The sequence below is a fragment of the Colobus angolensis genome, unplaced genomic scaffold, assembly GCF_000951035.1.
Source record: "Colobus angolensis palliatus isolate OR3802 unplaced genomic scaffold, Cang.pa_1.0 Scaffold45, whole genome shotgun sequence".
Lineage (NCBI taxonomy): Eukaryota > Metazoa > Chordata > Mammalia > Primates > Cercopithecidae > Colobus > Colobus angolensis.
This window is the reverse complement of record NW_012117932.1, coordinates 2,507,696-2,525,053: the sequence shown is the minus strand read 5'-3', so window position 1 is coordinate 2,525,053 and position 17,358 is coordinate 2,507,696. Positions and strand designations below refer to the sequence as shown.

Genomic DNA, 17,358 nt, shown 5'->3' with positions numbered 1-17,358 from the left:
TGTTTTTAAACACAAAGCACATCTCCCTCAAGGAATTGGGAGGACCTGGAAAGCCATGTTCGTCAAATTTCCTCTAGCTCTAGCCTGGTGTCTCCTGACATTCTTTGCTAAAAATACATCCTTTGTGCTTATCATAGTAATGGTAACTTCTAGAAAATGTAAGTGATGAATGCTCTTTTTTGCCAAACCTTCAGCTCAGTTTGCTGAAGGAATTCTTCAGGATCATCTAAAGCAATCAGAAAAAACAGGTGCTTTCAGAGACTTGAATTGAGTATCCTTTCAACAATCAGGCAATAAAGTTGAATGTAGTTTTTAGACAACTTAAATGAAAATGGAAAGTTAAGTCTGGTCTAAATGACTATAACATATACAGAGATAATTTATTAAGAAGGACTTAAAAATATATTTATTTCAAGGTATAATCAGACAAACGCATACTCCCTCAGTTTGTTTAAGTTTTTTGTTGTTGTTTTTTTGTTTGTTTGTTTATTTCTGTGTCATAGGAGGGTGCCTTTCATAGTAATGTCAGGGATGTAAACTACTCATTAACACTAACTGTCAACTTTAATCTATTAAGAAAAAGAGAGAGAGAGGTTCTACATCTCAAACAAAGATCCCATAAGAAAAGACAGGATCCTGCACCAGGTATGTTGGCTCATGATTATAACCCCAGCATTTTCAGAGGCACAGGCGGGAGGATTGCTTCAGCCCAGGAGTTCGAGACAAGACTGGACAACATAGTGAGACCTCCTCCCTACAAAAAATAAGCAAACGTAGCTGGCCGTGGCGGCATATGCCTGTAGTCCCAGCTATTCAGGAGGCTGAGGTGGGAAGATCGCTTGAGGCTGGGAGGTCAAGGCTTCAGTGAGCCACGTCATGCCAGAGAAAGACCCTGGACCCTGTCTCCAAAGATAAAGGAAAAACAAAGATCTTCTCTCCATTACTGATAATATGCACTGATTAATTTATGGAAAATCTAGGGGCCTTGCTTTGGTAATTTCAATCTCCTTTTTCATCAGCTCTTCCACCAGGATGCCTAGGAATCAGCAGATTGAACTGGCTTGAATTTTTGTTTCTTCTCCTTCCTTCTCTCTAATTGAAGCACAATTAAATAATGTTATGATCAGAAGAAAGAGTCTGATAATGGGATCATAACTCCTTACGTAATTATGAAAGTTGTGTGAGCAAGATGTGCCCCCTACAAAATCATACACCCAAGACAGGTTCTATCTAATTATGCTAAGAGCATCACTTCTTTCCCCAGCTCACTCCACGACCAAGCATCTGGCTTGTTCATGTAAGAAAGTTTTTGAGAATAAGTAAATCAGACTACCTTTCCCTGATGAACCCTGTTTACATTCAAAGTGAACTAGCCAGAAGATTATCCTAGGGATAATCCAAGAACATCTGCATCTACAAGTCAGATGGAAAATTCCCAACCACTCAAGAGAGTCTCATGTCTGTTGTTTGAAAGCCTTATTTTCTTTACCACTTCTCTTCAAAGCTTACATTTGGAAACACCTATGGCAATGGACAATGACAAATACACTTGAGGTCTTTGAGTAACTCCAAGGAATTTGAGTTTTATATTAATTCCCTGCCTTTTCTTAGAAAACAAATTCATTTGGTCAATCTACAACTTTTGGTGAGCACCTACTATCTGCAAATTCTATGTTACCATTCCTGCCTGTCACTAGACAGCATAAAATTTTTCGCCGATTTAGATCAGACGCTAACAAGAAAAATGGAAAGGAAAACAACCTTTCAAAACTCAGACAACCTCAGCAAACATTTTCGGTATTCAAAGGAGTATGCTTTGACTTAAATCATTCAACAAGTATTTGATGTAGCCCAAATCCTTCCTAATATCTAATCAAAATCTTTCTATGTGGCTGGGCATGGTGGCTCATGCCTGTAAGCCCAGCACTTTGGGAGGCCAAGACGGGTGGATCACTTGAGGTCAGGAGTTCGAGACCAGCCTGGCCAACATGGTGAAACCCCGCCTGTACTAATAATACAAATATTACCTGGGCACAGTGGCACACGCCTGTAATCCCAGCTACTTGGGAGGTTGAAGTACGAGAATCACTTGAACCCGGGAGGCAGAAGTTGCAGTAAGCCAAGATGGCGTCACCGCACCCCAAAATGAAACTGTGTCTCAAAAAAAAAAAAATCTTTCTATGCTATACCTTAAATTATATAAATCATATTTTTTCTTGTTGTCTGTGTGGTAGAGAACTATTTGCCAACTTTCATAGAGTTAATTTCAATTCAACAAATAATGATTTAGTGCCCATTACATGCCAAATACTACAGGCCCTAAGAATAGGAAGTTGAATAATTATGGTCCTCTTCCTGTCAGCAAAATATATGCATGCAGCTACATGCTAAACTAGGAGTATAAAGAAATGCAGCAGAAAAACAGAGAAAGGAGCTGGTTCTTCCCTGAAAGATCAGTCACATTTCACTAGGGGGGCAAAGGGATAGAGGACTATTCTAGAGGCAGGGGACCACAAACAAAAGGTGATAGATAAGAGCAGGAAACTAGAGTGAAGAGAACTACTAAATACATGCTAAAGACTTTGGACTTCATCCAGTAGGCCACAGGAAGCCATAAACATTTATCAAGCCAGCAGAGGATAGTAGCATGACCAGGGTCTTATTTTAGATCTGTCTGGAGACAGAGAAGACTGAACCAGGGGGAGTAACTAGAGCCAAGTTTTGAGAGGCTATTGCCAAAACAGCCAAAAGACTATGTGAATGTGGAGTTCTGCAGAAAGTAGGATTGAAAAATCCTAAGATTTTGTGACCAATTAAATGAATGGAGTAAAGGAGAGGAAAAGGAAGGGCACTCTGCAATACATCAGTTAAGAAGTGTGTGGTGGATATGATGCCAAAAACAAAGAGGAGGAATAAATGTGGATAATAGTTTTACCTGGGAACATATAATTGGCCTTCCATATCCATGGGTTCTGCATCTGTGAATTCAACCAACTGCAAATGGAAAATATTCCCAAAAAATTGCATGTGTATGAACATGTACAGACTTTTCTTCTTGCCATTAATCCCTAAACAATAATGACTATTTACATTGTATTAAGTATTATAAGTAATATAGAGATGATTTAAAAGCCCAGACATGGTGGCTCACACCTGTAGTCCCAGTACTTTGGGAGGCTCAGGTGGGCAGATAACTTAGACCAGCCTGGTCAACATGGTGAAATCCCGTCTCTACTAAAAACACAAAAATTAGCCAGGTGTGGTGGCACATGCCTGAAGTCTCAGCTACTTGGGAGGCTGAGACATAAGAATTGCTTGAACCCGGGAGGCAGAGGTTGCAGTGAGCTGAGATTGCACCACTGCACTCCAGCCTGGGCAACAGAGTGAGACTCTGCCTTGATTGACGATAGATAGATAGATAGATAGATAGATAGATAGATAGATAGATAGATAGATAGATAGATAAAGTATACAGAAGGACATGCACAGGTTACATGCAAATGCCACACCATTTATATCAAGGACTTGAGCATCCACAGATTTTGGGTTCTGCAGGGGTCCTGGAACTAATTCCACATAAATAATGAGGGATAATTGTATTGATTTTGGGTATTCACTGGATATCCAGGTAAATATCTCAACTGGGCATGTGAACTTTCTCACGAGGTCTGTAAGATTGCAAGTTGTCAAACCATCAGATCATAAAAGATAAGATTATCCAAGGTGAAAGTATAGCCCTAGGAGAATGCGGGGAAGGACAGGACTTGAGGCCATCTACCTTAAAAAAGGAAGAGGAGGCAATGTAAAAGATTGAACAAGAGACAAAAATGTATGAGAGGGAAAAGACAAAAAAGCCATGTTCCAGGAACAAGTGAAAAGAAAGTTTTAGGAATGAGGGAATGCTATAAAAAGATTATATAAGATGGGAACTGCAAAAATATTGCACTTGGCAAGTGTGGGACAATTGAACATGAAGAAATTGTAATTAAGTGTTAGAGGAAATATAAACCTCAGGAAATGGAGGTGGGGATTTGAAGTGAAAGGAACACATGGAGCTAGAGGAAAAGAAACTAGGGAAGTTTTGTTTTGTATTTGTTTGTTTTTGGAAAATGGCAGGCAAAGTCAACAATGAGGTCACCCTGCAGGATGGGCCAAGGATACTGAAGAGTGAAGCAAACAAGTACAGGAATAGAAAATAAGACTGATTAGCAAAGAGAGCTTTATAGATCCTACAGACATAGGTAATCATAAATTTATAGTAAGTAAGGATGAAAACAGAGCCAAGATTTTTCTCAATAGCCTTCAGTAACCAGGAGAAAACACATGGTTGGGTTGATCCAACTTTGAGGAGTGTTAACGTGAATGTGGCAGAAATGGTCAGGGAGTGAAAAATGGTCAGTGGGGGCAGGGTCATTAAATTGATCTGGGATGAGAGGAGAAACAGCAAAGAGAGAAAGGGCCAGGGAGCCTGGGGAAACGGCGGGCAGGGCATCAGAAGACTGGAGCCTCGAGTGTGATCACAAGTTTCATGGGTGTTAGGGAATGACAGCAGTGACGGGATAGCAGTTTATACTCAACAGAATTTCAAAAAATGTTTCAGAGAAGAGCAGTTCTAAGGTACTTGTGGTTCAAAGAAGCAGTACAGTTGGCAGCAAAACATGGTGAGAGTTCCTCAAAGGGTATTTCTTACTATGGTTAAAATCAGTGACTAGGGTTCACTTCTAGGTGCTCTGAAATGTTTTAATGTTGAAACTTGAGAGTAAAATTTTAACGGAGGGTGTGAAATCTTTGGAACACTGGGGCACTGGAACTCGTAAAGCTTCCTGTCGGCTGGAACCTCTATAGACCACTCTTAACTCTCTTCTGTGTTCTGAGAAAACCATACTAAGCCAGTCTGAGTTGGGTTTTCCACTACTTGAAACACAGGTCCTAACTGATACTACAAATAACAAACCAAAAAAAAAAAAACTGACTTAGGCAATGAAGGGGGCTTATTGACTTATTTAACAGGAAACTCACGGACTCAATGATGTCATCAGGAACCTGCCTTTTCCTGTTACTCCTCTGTGTCTTCCACGGTGACAGGTCCACTGTGAGGCTGGCTTCTTATATGGTGCACTACATTACACACCACACCATTCCAGAGAAGGAAAAGACTTCTTTTCCAGAAGCATCAAAAAAAAATTCCTCTCTAACCCCACTATTCAAAAATGGATCACATGCCACTCCAGGAACTGTGGCCAGGAGATGCAATCATCCTGATTAGTTACATTTTAAAGTGGGGAGTTATTGTCCCCATAAAATCCATATCCTGAATGAGGTAGGTATAGTTAACCAAGCAAAAATCAGGGTAGTTAACAAGAGAAAGGGAAATACACATAGAGACACATCATACTATTTTCTTTGTGGTTTATAGGCAATATTCCTCTCTGACTTAGGATTCTATAATATACAGCAAAGACATAATTAAGAAAAAATTTAACTGAGACCAGACGACATCGCCTACTATAATGCTAAACTGTTAAAAAATATTTTTTCATTATATTCTTTTTGCTGTAGATGAACTCATGTTTCAAATTACATTTCAGCTGATGAGAGAAATTTCTTCGGCAGCTGTAGATAACCGCTCTGTTAATTATCACTTTGAGAGCAGTCCAGTTCCCAGTCTGCCTGCCAAGGTATCCCTTTTCCTGTATTCCAGAAAAAGGGTATTATTGTCTTGAAGCATAAGGTGAATTCTGTTTTAGTTTGAAAATATGACTCTTCTTTCTTCTATGAGAATGAAAAAAATAAAAACCTGTGTGGCTTGAATCTATGACAGCCTTTTGCCTGTACGTGAATTTGGACTTTAGTTTACCTTAACTAATAGAAACACACTAATTTGGCATTCTTTCTACGTAGCTTTTCCTGGAGGTAGCTCTAGTTTGATTCATGATGCCCATCTAATTGATAAGTTAATTTTTCAGATCTTTGGCTCTTCCACATTAAAAAAACAAAATACTCCTGTATATGCTTTGCAGTTGTCCTATTACAACAAGGGAGAAATATCATGGTGAATTCTACAGGTTCTCTGTTTATTCCAATCACTCAGAAAAGATATTTCTTATGTCCCCAGAAGTGTGTTGGCACTAAAGTGCGATGTATTGTCCACACCCTCTAGGAGGTCATCCAGTGGGGAGACAAGCCATGCTCTTACAAAACAGTTACAGAACTGGACAGAGCAGTGTGGAATTAAAAGTCAGAAAGGGAATACAGAAGGGGCAATACAGAGTATAATGGTCATGGAAAAACAGTGCAGGTTCCCGGGGAGCAGGAGTGAAGATGACCGTGACTCTGAGAGGCTAAAGGAGATGCCTAGGACAGGAGAGCTTGAGTTGGACCCTACAGAATATTGAGGTTGGGTGGGTAGAGAAAGGACATTGTGGTCATGGGGGTATTGCTGGTAGCTGATAGGGAGCATTTGCATTCAAGAACTGATAAGAGCTTGTTTTTTTAAAGAAGAAGGATTGGCCTGGAGCACTGGCTCATGCCTTTAATCCCAGCAGGAGGCCGAGGTGGGTGGATCACCTGAGGTCAGGAGTTCGAGACCAGCCTGGCCAACATGGTGAAATCTCATCTCTACTAAAAATAAAAAAATTAGGCAGATGTGGTGGCACGCACCTGTAGTCCCAGCTACTCAGGAGGCTGAAGCAGGAAAATCACTTGAACCTGGAAGGTGGAGGCTGCAGTGAGCCGAGCCACTGCTCTCCAGCTTAGGCGACAAGAGCAAAACTCCATCTCATAAAAAAAAGAAAGAAAGAAAAAGGTCCAGGTGCACCCAGTGGCTCAAGCCTGTAATCCCAGCACTTTGGGAGGTCAAGGTGGGTGGATCATCTGAGATCAAGAGTTCAAGACCAGCCTGGCCAACATGGTGAAACGCTGTCTCTACTAAAAATACAAACATTAGCCGGGAGTGTTGGCATGCGCCTGTAATCCCAGCTACTCGGGAAGCTGAGACAGGAGAATCCCTTAAACCGGGGAAGCAGAGGTTGCAGTGAACCAAGATCGTGCCACTGCACTCCAGCCTGGGTAACAGAGTAAGACTTTTTCTCAAAACAAAAAAAAAAAGAGGAAGGATCGTGTTAAAGAACAGAGAGGTAAAATTGACTACTGATTACCTTAACCCCTTTAACCCTTTGACGATGGAAGCTACTCTGGATCATCTGATCAGAGGGACATGATACTAAGATGGAGCTAAAACTATGTGGTTGCAAGGGAAATGACCAGGATGACCAACTACAAACCAATGTGAGACTCCAGCAGTGATGCAATCTGCAGCAGCAGGGGCAGCTGCCATCTCCCTTCTACAAAAAAGGATGGCAACAAAAGAGAAGGGGGATGACTTGATCTTAGCTTCCAATCTTGTGATCATGTGAACAGTAGGGTTGGGTTGAAGGTCATAGTGAGTCATCCAAGAGAAATTATCTTGTGAACAGTTAGGGAGCAGTAAATACATTCAAACCAAATTGGGATATAATGCAACTGGAAGTTGACTTCCAGATCCCCAGAATTATGGCCAGCTAGCTGCACAAGTTCTCTTCATTGTAGCGATAATCTCTTAGTCCTGTGATTGAATATTTTGGACCCAACTTAAAGGATCACTCTCCTTCCACAAGCTCCTGTAGGAGAGGTCCAACCAGCCTGTACAAGTAAAATAATGCTAACTAGTAGCTACAGTGACCTAAAGGAAATACTGAAATTGTCAAAGAGCTTAATGACCAGATATCTTGGAAGAATATGGCAAGTGATGTACTTATTACTGCATGCAGGTAACATGACCTTTTGCTTATTTTATATGAAAAAAAATTCAGACCAGCACATATGTACATTTACATATGTCACCAATTCTAAATCTAGGCAGTCTCAAATTTTAGTGCACAGTAATCTAGGGTTTTTATTTAAAATGCAGAATCACCAGATCTGGCAGAGCCCTACAATTTTGCATTGTTAAGCCCCCCCGGATGATCACATTTCAGAAAAACACTCTGAAAAAAATACTACCTGAGCTCCCAGGTGTTAGTCAAGCTCTCTCGACCAGTGTGGTGGCCCACTTTAGGTGTTCAATAGTGTGTATTGTATTGAATAAGTGTGTTCTCAGCCCTAACAGCATTAAGACACCTGTTACAGCTTCTTGAATATCCAAACATATCAAGGCTTCGTTTAAAAAGCTGTAATTTGAGTTATCACAGAAGATAATATAGCAAGTTGCTAAATACATGAACTTCACTTGAAGTCAGCCAAGTCTGGGGTTTATCTTTATGTTCTTGACAAGTCGTTAGCCTAGCCCCAACCAAATAAATTCTTCTTCTTTATTTTTCCATTTACCACACTAATGTCTTCAAGGACAAAGAGGGGCAGTTAAAGATGGAGAAGAAAAATTCCTTATCTAATAAGATCAAATGCAAATATGAACTGTACTGGATTCATTTTCTCATTGACTACAAGTGGGATTTCTAGACTGTGGGCTCCTCCCTATTTGATTCTAGGCCTTAAATACTGAGCTAAATTCTGAATTTTAGAACCTTCACTCATCCTTTAATTCTATTGTGACACATTTATTGATTTACTAATTGAGCCCATTAATTTTTAGGATGAAACCCTGGCATTTTAAATTAAATGATATGTCACTTATTATGTGACTTTGTATACACTTTCTAAGCCAAAAATAGCCAAGGGCGCCAAAACACACACCACTAGGGAATTTGAGGGAATTTCATACAAAAGCTTTGCTCTAAAGTTTGTAAATATGAACTAAGACAGCATATAATCCACAAATGACTTCTTGTGTTTTGTCTTGTACTTCAAAGTACATTTTCTTTTAAAGGCATCTAATTAACTCTTTACTTACTCATGTTCATGTTCCCTCTACCTGAAGCATTTTAATCAGAGACAGTTGTTTGTATGTCTCTAAACACATTTTAAAACCTCCAAAACTGATTATTTAGATCATTTTATACAAAATTTTATCAAGACAAGTTTAGTCTGCAGTTTCTTGTACAAGAACAATGTTAGATCCCTATTTTAGGCTGGGCGTGGTGGCTCATGCCTGTAATCCCAGCACTTCGGGAGGCTGAGGTGGGAGGATTGCTTGAGCAAGACCAGCCTGGGCAACATAGTGAGACCTGGCCGCTAAAACAAAAAATAAAAGAACAAAGTTAGATCGCTATTTCAGATGTGTAACTAATGCTCCATTAGTTACACTCCAGTAGTGTCTCCCACTACTACCTAGTAACTTTCTGAATATTGAGCAATGTATATACACACTAGGGGATAGAAATTAATCTAAATTGCGTGTCTTATAATGTTGCAACATCGTGCCTGTCTATGAGCTTAAAACCTTCTTAGGCATCTCCATCTGAGAAGCTACTTTAAATTTTTAGCAGAATCCAGTAGCCCATCAAGTATTAAAGCACAGTTCATGAAAATACAAGAATGCTTAGATAGATATATATTCCATACATAAAAAAATCTTATGGTTGCTAAAGAAATATAATACTTTAAGAGATTTTAAAGTAGTTATTTCCTGAGTGTCTTTTTTCCCAAACATTAGACCAAGTTGCATTGTTTACAAAAATTTATTCATACAAATTTTACACACTTTATATAACAGTTATCAAAGTCCTAGTTATAGATATCATGTGTGTAATAATACTTGGTTAAGGTGTTTTTATAATCAGTTGCACACAAAATAAGAGCTTCAAGACTAACATCTACCTAAATTATCACTATATCATAAATCTGCTTCAGTTTAGTAAGGCTCTTGGCATTTCTAAAAAGTATACAAAAGATTAAACTGGGTGATCACTGTAAAATGCTTGCAACTAGCCACGGGAACACTAAATTAGACTTCATAAATAAAAGGTTAACTAGAGCCCTATTTCACCACTAACAGCTGACACAAATACAGAAAACTCTGCCCATTATCCAAGAAACAAATAATTAAGACTAAAATGCAAGCTGATGTGTTGCAGCATTGTAGGGCCACTAAATAGCCATCTGTGATTCGTGGCAATTTAAAAGGCGAAGAAAGGCACTAAAGCTGCAAACTGCATCCCGTGTCACATTGCCTGAGGAGACTGCAGAATTAAAGGAAGATTGATCCTATACACAGGACTCAGGCATAAATCGAATGCCTCTGTTTTCACTATTTGCAATGTGATCTCCTGGCAGCATCCATCCCGCCTGGGAATGCAAATCCAATTCTGTTTTCTTTGATTTATGACTTCATACTGATCAAATCCGTAAAGGAAACGGAAAGGTCCTTTAAACTTTACAAGCTAACGTTTAATCTTTCCTTGTTCTTTTTTTTTTTCTTCTTCTTCTTCTTTTTTCAAAAAATAAAAAATAAACTTGTGCCTGAAATTTGGGAGAGCGGCTGGCTGGTTTGTCTGTTGCTGCTCGATCTGGTTGCTGGGTGAATGTTCTTTTGTTTATAAAGATTATTCTATATGTTGAAAGAATTGACAGGAAACAGACATGCTTTCTTTAGCCAAAGAAAGGATACAAGGGTAGGTTCTCAGGGTCTGTTGGAGCTTGCTTACCTCACTCTTGACCACAGATATAAGATAGTACTCATACATATGAAGAAGAAGATTAAATGATTTATCAGTTAGCAAAACTGAGCAACATGTGAACACTACACATTCTAATATGACAAAGGTTGGTTTTATGAAATAAATTTTACTAAGCAATAAGCAATAATGTAGAAAAATACATTTTACCTACAAACTCAATAAACAAGAAACAAAGGGTTCATATTCAGTGCATAATTACTTATTAATAGCTACACAGGGGTTCCTAAAATTTACAATAAGTGCCTGCATCAAACAAAAAAAAAAGAAGCATTCACAAGTTTAAGAGAAGTGAATGAAAAATGATAAACAGTACTTAAACAGTGCAGGAGGATAGGAAGGAGAGGTCTCCATAAAACCACAAAGGAAAAGGGTAGCTCCTACAGAGCAGGTTTCAAAGGGGAGGATCCTGGCCATTTCACAAGATGAGAAGCATGGACAGCACTGGAGAAAAGCACATTGTACTTTGCATCCCTTTCCAATAGCCAGCGCCCAAAGTCAGGACCATTGGGACTGGACTTGCCCTCAGCTTCCCAGACCTGGGACAACCTCAAACCAGTCCCTTTCCAGGGTCCTCCTCCTACCACCTCACGCTCTGCCTCTTCCAATATACTTCTATGTCCTTCACTTTGTTCCAATTGCCCTAATTTGGGGATATTAGATTCCCTGGCAACTCAGGAAGTACAGAAAAAAGAGCGGTCTAACGAAGTCGCCCTTTTCTGCAGTTCCTCAACTCCTCCCCCAGGGAGAGGAGTGAATTCTGGGAAGAAGCACAATTTGGATCGAGCTGTTGTTTTATCAGGAGAATTTTCTTCTGGGCTGAGAGTCTGAAGGGAGACAACTACACATAAAAGGAGAATCAAAGAAAGCAGAAATATTGGAATTGTCACCCAACCAGGGGGACAGTGCCCAGTTGAGTTAGGCTGGGATTGAAGCAGCCTGCCCCAGAGACTCACTGCGGAAGAACGCCCTTCAGTAATTCTCCAAATCATCACCTCAAAATCTCTCTGGAGCAGGGCATCATTGTTTATGTACAGTAGCAAATGGTTAGTAGTAATATCTTCAGGCCTGTCATGGATAAAAATACTATCCTTTTAATTCCAGTTTACAAAAATAGGCGTAATATTCAAAACAATGATTGTCTACTTTTCTATTTATTTTTATAAAAACATAAACAGCTCAGGCGAATTTTCAATCCTTGTGCACGCTTTGTATGAACTTCTCTCTATACTTATATATATATATTCTTTTTATGTATTTATAATATATATCAATAATTGGTCCACAAAGTATATCTGTGCATTCTCTAGTGCTTTGTAAAAAGAAAAACAGTATTATTATCAAAATATTCATTTAATGGCTTTACTTCATTACATAAATACATGTTTGGATAGAACACACGAGCGATGACTGTTCAGTCAGTTTGGAAAACGACTTTTCATTGCGTCAGGGCTGTATACACAGGGTAGCTGGTAACTCATCGCTACAAATAAGCTATTCGGCGTCCTTTGTTTTTAACCCTTTGTTTATACCTTTTCCCCAGGACGGCCGCCAAGTATTTCTTGACAGCCATTTGTTTCCGGTAGCGACTGTAGCTGTCCGTGAAGATTCCATCCGAGTGGCGCTTGGAGAGCGGCTCCGCGTCCTCCTCCACGCCGCCGCCTAGGTTCCCACTGCAAGCAAAGGGGTCGGGAAGAGGGTGGCGGGGCGGGAGACATAGGTTCAATCGCTGCGGGGAGCAGGTGGGCCCCACCCCACGCGGGAGCCTTCCGGGAGGGCCCGGGGCTCGCACTGCCCACCGCACCGCCTCCCTCTGCCAGGAAGCAGCCGTAGGGAGGGCTGAGATGGAAGCCCCTCAATGCCTCCCTCCCCACCCAGGATTTCCTGGCACGAAACCCTACAGAGGGAGGGCCTGGGATGAGATCCGGGCAGACGACACTCGCTTTAAGCCTAACCTTTCTCCCAATGCTGCCTCTTGAGATCTGACCATCCGTGCGTTCGCACTAAATTGTCCTCACTGTTCCTCTCACCCCCGACGTACAGAGAAAATAACCAGAGCCCTAACTGGCTGCTGCCCTGAAGTTTGCATCGATCCTACAATTCCTAGTCAAACACGTACACTCCTCTCCCTCCTCACGCCAAGTTGAAAAACGTGGTAATAATATAAGTCGACAGGCTGTAGGCAATATTTTTCACTGCATGAATTATTCATGGCGAAAATGTAATCTGTCTTCCCATGGGCTTTATTAAAATGTTGCCTTCTGCTGAGATACGCTTCATGCAAGCCCTATGCTCTCAGTTTCTCTGGCGTGAGCAAAACTGTTTGGTTCCCTAAGTGTTCAGATTTGGCTATTTATTATTTCGATTTGAATGTTCAGTAAATACAACCAGCCCTTTCCCCATCCCCCCAAAAAAAAGTCGTGCTTAGAGGAAATTATAGCAAAACCTCCCTGGAAGCTTGAAGGTTTTGAATGACCGAGAGGTTTGGTTTGGTTTCTCTTTCTTTTCACTCAAAACGGATCAAACTCCCTCGCTCGCGTTCCCTTTTTCCGTCTTTCAGAGCTCTCTGGGCAAATTTAAGGTGCCACTTAAAAATCTCCGCCTGCGACCTGTGGCGGGTACCCACCCCAGACCCTGGGGCGCAGACTCACCCTGGGCCCCACGTGCACGCACGGCCGTGGAAGCCGCGCCGCCCGCCCTCCCCGCGCCCCACACAAGCACCCACTCCGGCGCGCGCGAGCCACCATGCGCGGGTTAATCCTTCCACAAACTCTTACCCCACGCCCTTCGCCACGAGCGACTGCAGGTACTTCCTGGCGGACAGCTGGTCCAGCACTTTGCGGTAGGCCTTGTTAAGGATCCCGTGGGCGACATCTCTAACGGGGAGGCAAAGTGTGCGCCCAGGGTCACTGATTCTGCCCGCCAGGTGGCCGCTGGAACACCCTTGTTGGGCGCGCGCCCCCTCGACTGTCAGGGAGGCTGACAGAGAAACCTCCAGAGGCACAGAACTCGCGAGTAACTCCCGGGATGATCCCGAGAGTAACTGCTAGAATTGGGAGTTAGTCCTGGCTCTAGGAATGGCAGCTGTGGAGTGTGGGTTCCTTGACGCCACTCACTGCCACTCTTTGGGCCACAGCCCCCTGGTCCCCACGCTACCCTCAGGTCCACATAGACCCGCCCGCTGCTAATTTTCTGTCGCTGCAATAGGATCGGGCCAGGGAGAGGACAGGCTTGAGGACTTTCTTGGGGGAAAAAAAAAAATCTTCGGTGGGTCACCACACCACCCCTCCAGTCACCGCAGTCCCGAGCGCCCAGCCGCGGGTGTGAGCGAGGCCGCGCGAATCTCACCTTCTCTCGGAGGGGTAGTAAAGTGCGGAGGCGTCGCGCAGCGCGGAGGCGGGGCTCCCTGCGCCCGGCGGCTCCAAGTCGTAGAAGTCTTGCAGCGGGTTTCCGTCCTGGTCGTACGCCTCTTCCTCTGGCCTGCGGGGTAGCCCGGGACAGAAGGAGTGGTCAGTACAAGTTCCTCCCCAGCTCTGCGAGGACCCAAAGAAAGGGGCTCGCGCTGATTTTCACAGTTTATAAAAGTCCTCCACGGAGAATTGTCTTTTCTCCCAGGACTGGAGATGGGAGTAGAGGTAAGGAGGAGGGAACCACACTCGACCATTCCTACCCCGCCAGGCGGCTCGCCCACCCCCTCTTTTCGCGGGTAAAGGGTGGTCTTGCAGAGCCACAGCCTCAACAAGCACTGGGAAACAGAGGCGTCTCCGCCGATCGCTCACACCTGGCTACTGAAAAGGACCGCCCCCCTCCCCGCCTGGCTCCCGAGCCTTCACAAAGCAGCAACGGGCGGGGACGAGAAAGGCCCTACGAGACTAGGCGCTGACCCACGCGAAGACCCGAACGGGGAGGCCCAGAAAGCAAAGGAGAGGATGGGTGGGGTGTGCGGCGGCCAACTCCGCAGCCACCCCCACCCCAGCCTCCGAGCCCAGGGGAGCCCTTCCCCGAGCAGATGTAGGTCACGGAGAACCTCGGTTTCTATTTTGGGCAGGAGAGGATCTGGCAGGAACATGAATAATAGATGACCCTAAACTTAGCCAGTTTGGCGGCGGCTCAGACTGTGGCGTATCCGCGCCCTCCGGTGCCTCTCGACCGGAGAAAGTGCCAGGCACACGGGAATTTGAAAATAGCTGAGGGTGAAACGAGGGTGTTTTAAGGCAACTAAACGAATAGTTCGCGCTAATCTGTTAGCGATGGCGGGGCCCCATCTCAACCCAGAGCACAAGGAGGGGGACCGACACCCAGCGAGTGCCTGGCGACTTCGCAGTCCCCCTCATCTACAGCCTCCATTCTTGACATAGGACGGGTAGAGATGAGTTAAAACAAATCCTTCTGGCTTTGGACCCCTGGAGAGATTTGGAATGCAGCCAGCGCTAGTAGCACTCTCTAGGCGGGGATGGAGTCGTACTTCGTTACTTCACTCGCTTTTCTCCATCCTTGGAGAGGTCAGGGCAAGGCAAGCACATCCCTCAGCACGCCCCGCACCCAGCCTTTTCTCGGCGATGCGCCTCAGCCCTGGCCCGGGTACCCCGAACCCTGGGTCTTTCTGATATTGCCCTGCCCCGAGTCCAGATACTGGAATCCTAATACAGAAGCTAGAACCCATCTCTCCGTTCAAATCAACGGTCAGCGGCCCCCCAAGGCTAATGTTCCTAGGCGCGGCTAGGACAAGGCAGCTTCGCAGACAGAAAGAGCGCTCCTCGCTGCCCCAGGCACCGCGGGTGCGGACCCTCCCCTGCCCAGGGCTCTTCCACAGTCAGGCACATCGGCCCGCGACTCCCTGGGGCTGCCTCCGGGAACCTGGGCAGCGCTTGCCCTTTAGAAACCCGGGGTTAAGAAAAAAGCCAAGGTTCCTCCATCCTGGGCCGGGCAGGGCTGCTCTCCCGCTCCTGCCTGCCTGCTGGCTTTCCCTTCCTCCTCCCTTGCGTCTGTTTTTCCCCCTCCTTCGCAGTCTCGTTCTTGTTCTTCCCTCTCTTAAGTCACTTTTCCTCAATCACACCGGGCCAACACCCTCCCCCACCCCACGCCCCTCAAGACAGCCTGGGATTCAAAATGCAGTTGGAACACGGATCACTTGAAAGAAAGCTCTTCAGGGGAAAGAACTGGAATGAAATGAAGAGAAAGGGTGGAAAGGAGAGAGAGGCCCCACCCGGATAGTCCAGAACAAGCGGTAACAAAGCAAAGTCCGAAGGAGCTTCACGCTCAACCCCCGGCCAGGCTCCAGAGCTGAAGTTCTCCTAACTCATCCTAAGAATAGGTAAAAGAAACCAACTTGGGGGCCATGCCCTGCCCCCATCCCGCTGGCCAGGTTGGGAGAGGCGGGTTCTCCAGCGGCCAGAAGCTCACTGGCTCTACTCGGGACCCTGAGCTGCCTAGGGCTGGGGGAGGGTTCCGAGCCGTCGCGGAGCCTGCCAGATCCTCCGGCTAGAATGGGGACCCGCTGTCCAGCCAAGGCTGGCGGAGGCGCACTGGGGGCGCAGAGGGCGATACTAGTAGTCTGGACCCAGAGGACTGCAGGAAGGAGACTGTGAGGAAGTGTCTGTGACTGGGAAGCCCCAGCTCCTGCTCGGGCCGGGCAGCCAGCACCTACCTGATCCCGGGGAACCGGAGTCCGGCGGCGGCAGGTGAGCAGTAGACGCTGCTGTGCATGATTATCCCGTAGACCAGCAGGGCCAGCCTCGCTCCGCTACACATGGTCATTCTGCGCAGGATGGGAAAGAGGGCACACAGCTGTGAGAACGTCCCTGGCCTTCTACCCTCCAACCCCAAAAAACTCTCGAAGCTGGGGGAGGGACGGAGCGAAGCCCCGGCTCCCTGTATTGAACACCACTTAGCGACAGCCGGCGCGCGCCCTGCCACTTCTTGCTTGCTATAGTTAGAAATATATATATATATGCATATACCCAGTGCCCAATAACTAGCCAGACCTGGTTGAAGGAAAGCTAACTATCCTGACGCGATGCCAGCGAAAGAATCAGCAGTCGAGTGAGTCGGTCGGTTTGGTAAGGTTTTCTTTCCCTTGCCCTTCAACTCTTACCGCTGTCAGGAGAGGGTGTGCTGCCAAGCAGGACGGCGGGCAAAGGGCTTCTTCAAGTTTCTGCGCTGGAGTCACAACCCGAGAGGCATCACCGTCTGGCGTTGGTGTCTGAGCAGAAGCCGCAGGAACGAGCAGGAGCAGCAGGAGGAGCTGCAGGACTTGTTTGCCGAGGCTCGTGTTCTGTTCAAAAGTTTGTAGACGCGCAGAACTAGGAGGGAGCGTGACACGGAGAGAAGGGGGCGAAGAGAGAGAGACAGAAGAAAGAAAGAGGGGGCGAGGAGGTAAAGCGCAGAGGAGCAAAGTGGCCGTAAGTCCACCCGGAGGAATAAGAAAGCGATTAAGGAAAAGAGGGAAAGTCAGAGAACAAGGGGAGGAAGGAAAGGGAGAGGGCCGGTCGCCAACCGGCCTTTGTAGGAGCCGCTGGTCAGGCAGCTGTGAGGGTCGACAGCGCCTTCTCTGCTCCAAGGTCTCTCTGGCTGCCTCTGAAGCTGCGGCTTCTTCAGCTGCTGCCGGTGGTTACAGAGGTGACCGGCCTTCTGCCCGTATTTATCTGTGCAGTTAGCAAAAATCTATCCCAACATGGTTTTTGGAGAGCCCTCTTTGTCAACATCTGTCTGCCTGTTGCCTTTAAGAACAGAATATTTTGTTTCACTG

At 45.0% G+C, this 17,358-nt stretch overlaps 1 protein-coding gene across 1 annotated transcript; it reads right to left on the bottom strand.

The window, feature by feature from the left end:
* Positions 1-9,595: 9,595 nt before the first annotated feature.
* ADCYAP1 (adenylate cyclase activating polypeptide 1 (pituitary)) lies at positions 9,596-16,642 on the bottom strand. The gene is made up of 4 exons (XM_011957785.1): positions 16,258-16,642; positions 13,959-14,090; positions 13,388-13,486; positions 9,596-12,283 (listed from the first exon to the last, which is right to left on the bottom strand). The coding sequence occupies exons 1-4, from the start codon at positions 16,365-16,367 to the stop codon at positions 12,094-12,096; spliced, it is 531 nt and encodes a 176-aa protein (XP_011813175.1). The 5' UTR covers positions 16,368-16,642; the 3' UTR covers positions 9,596-12,093.
* Positions 16,643-17,358: the final 716 nt, after the last annotated feature.

Excerpts from the sequence above, each read along its gene's own strand:
- ADCYAP1 (XM_011957785.1), bottom strand. The coding sequence starts at position 16,367 with ATGACCATGTGTAGCGGAGCGAGGCTGGCCCTGCTGGTCTACGGGATA. Across the intron at positions 13,487-13,958 it reads TACTACCCCTCCGAGAGAAG|AGATGTCGCCCACGGGATCC; the intron begins GTGAGATTCGCG and ends CCTCCCCGTTAG. Across the intron at positions 12,284-13,387 it reads CTCGTGGCGAAGGGCGTGGG|TGGGAACCTAGGCGGCGGCG; the intron begins GTAAGAGTTTGT and ends CTTTGCTTGCAG.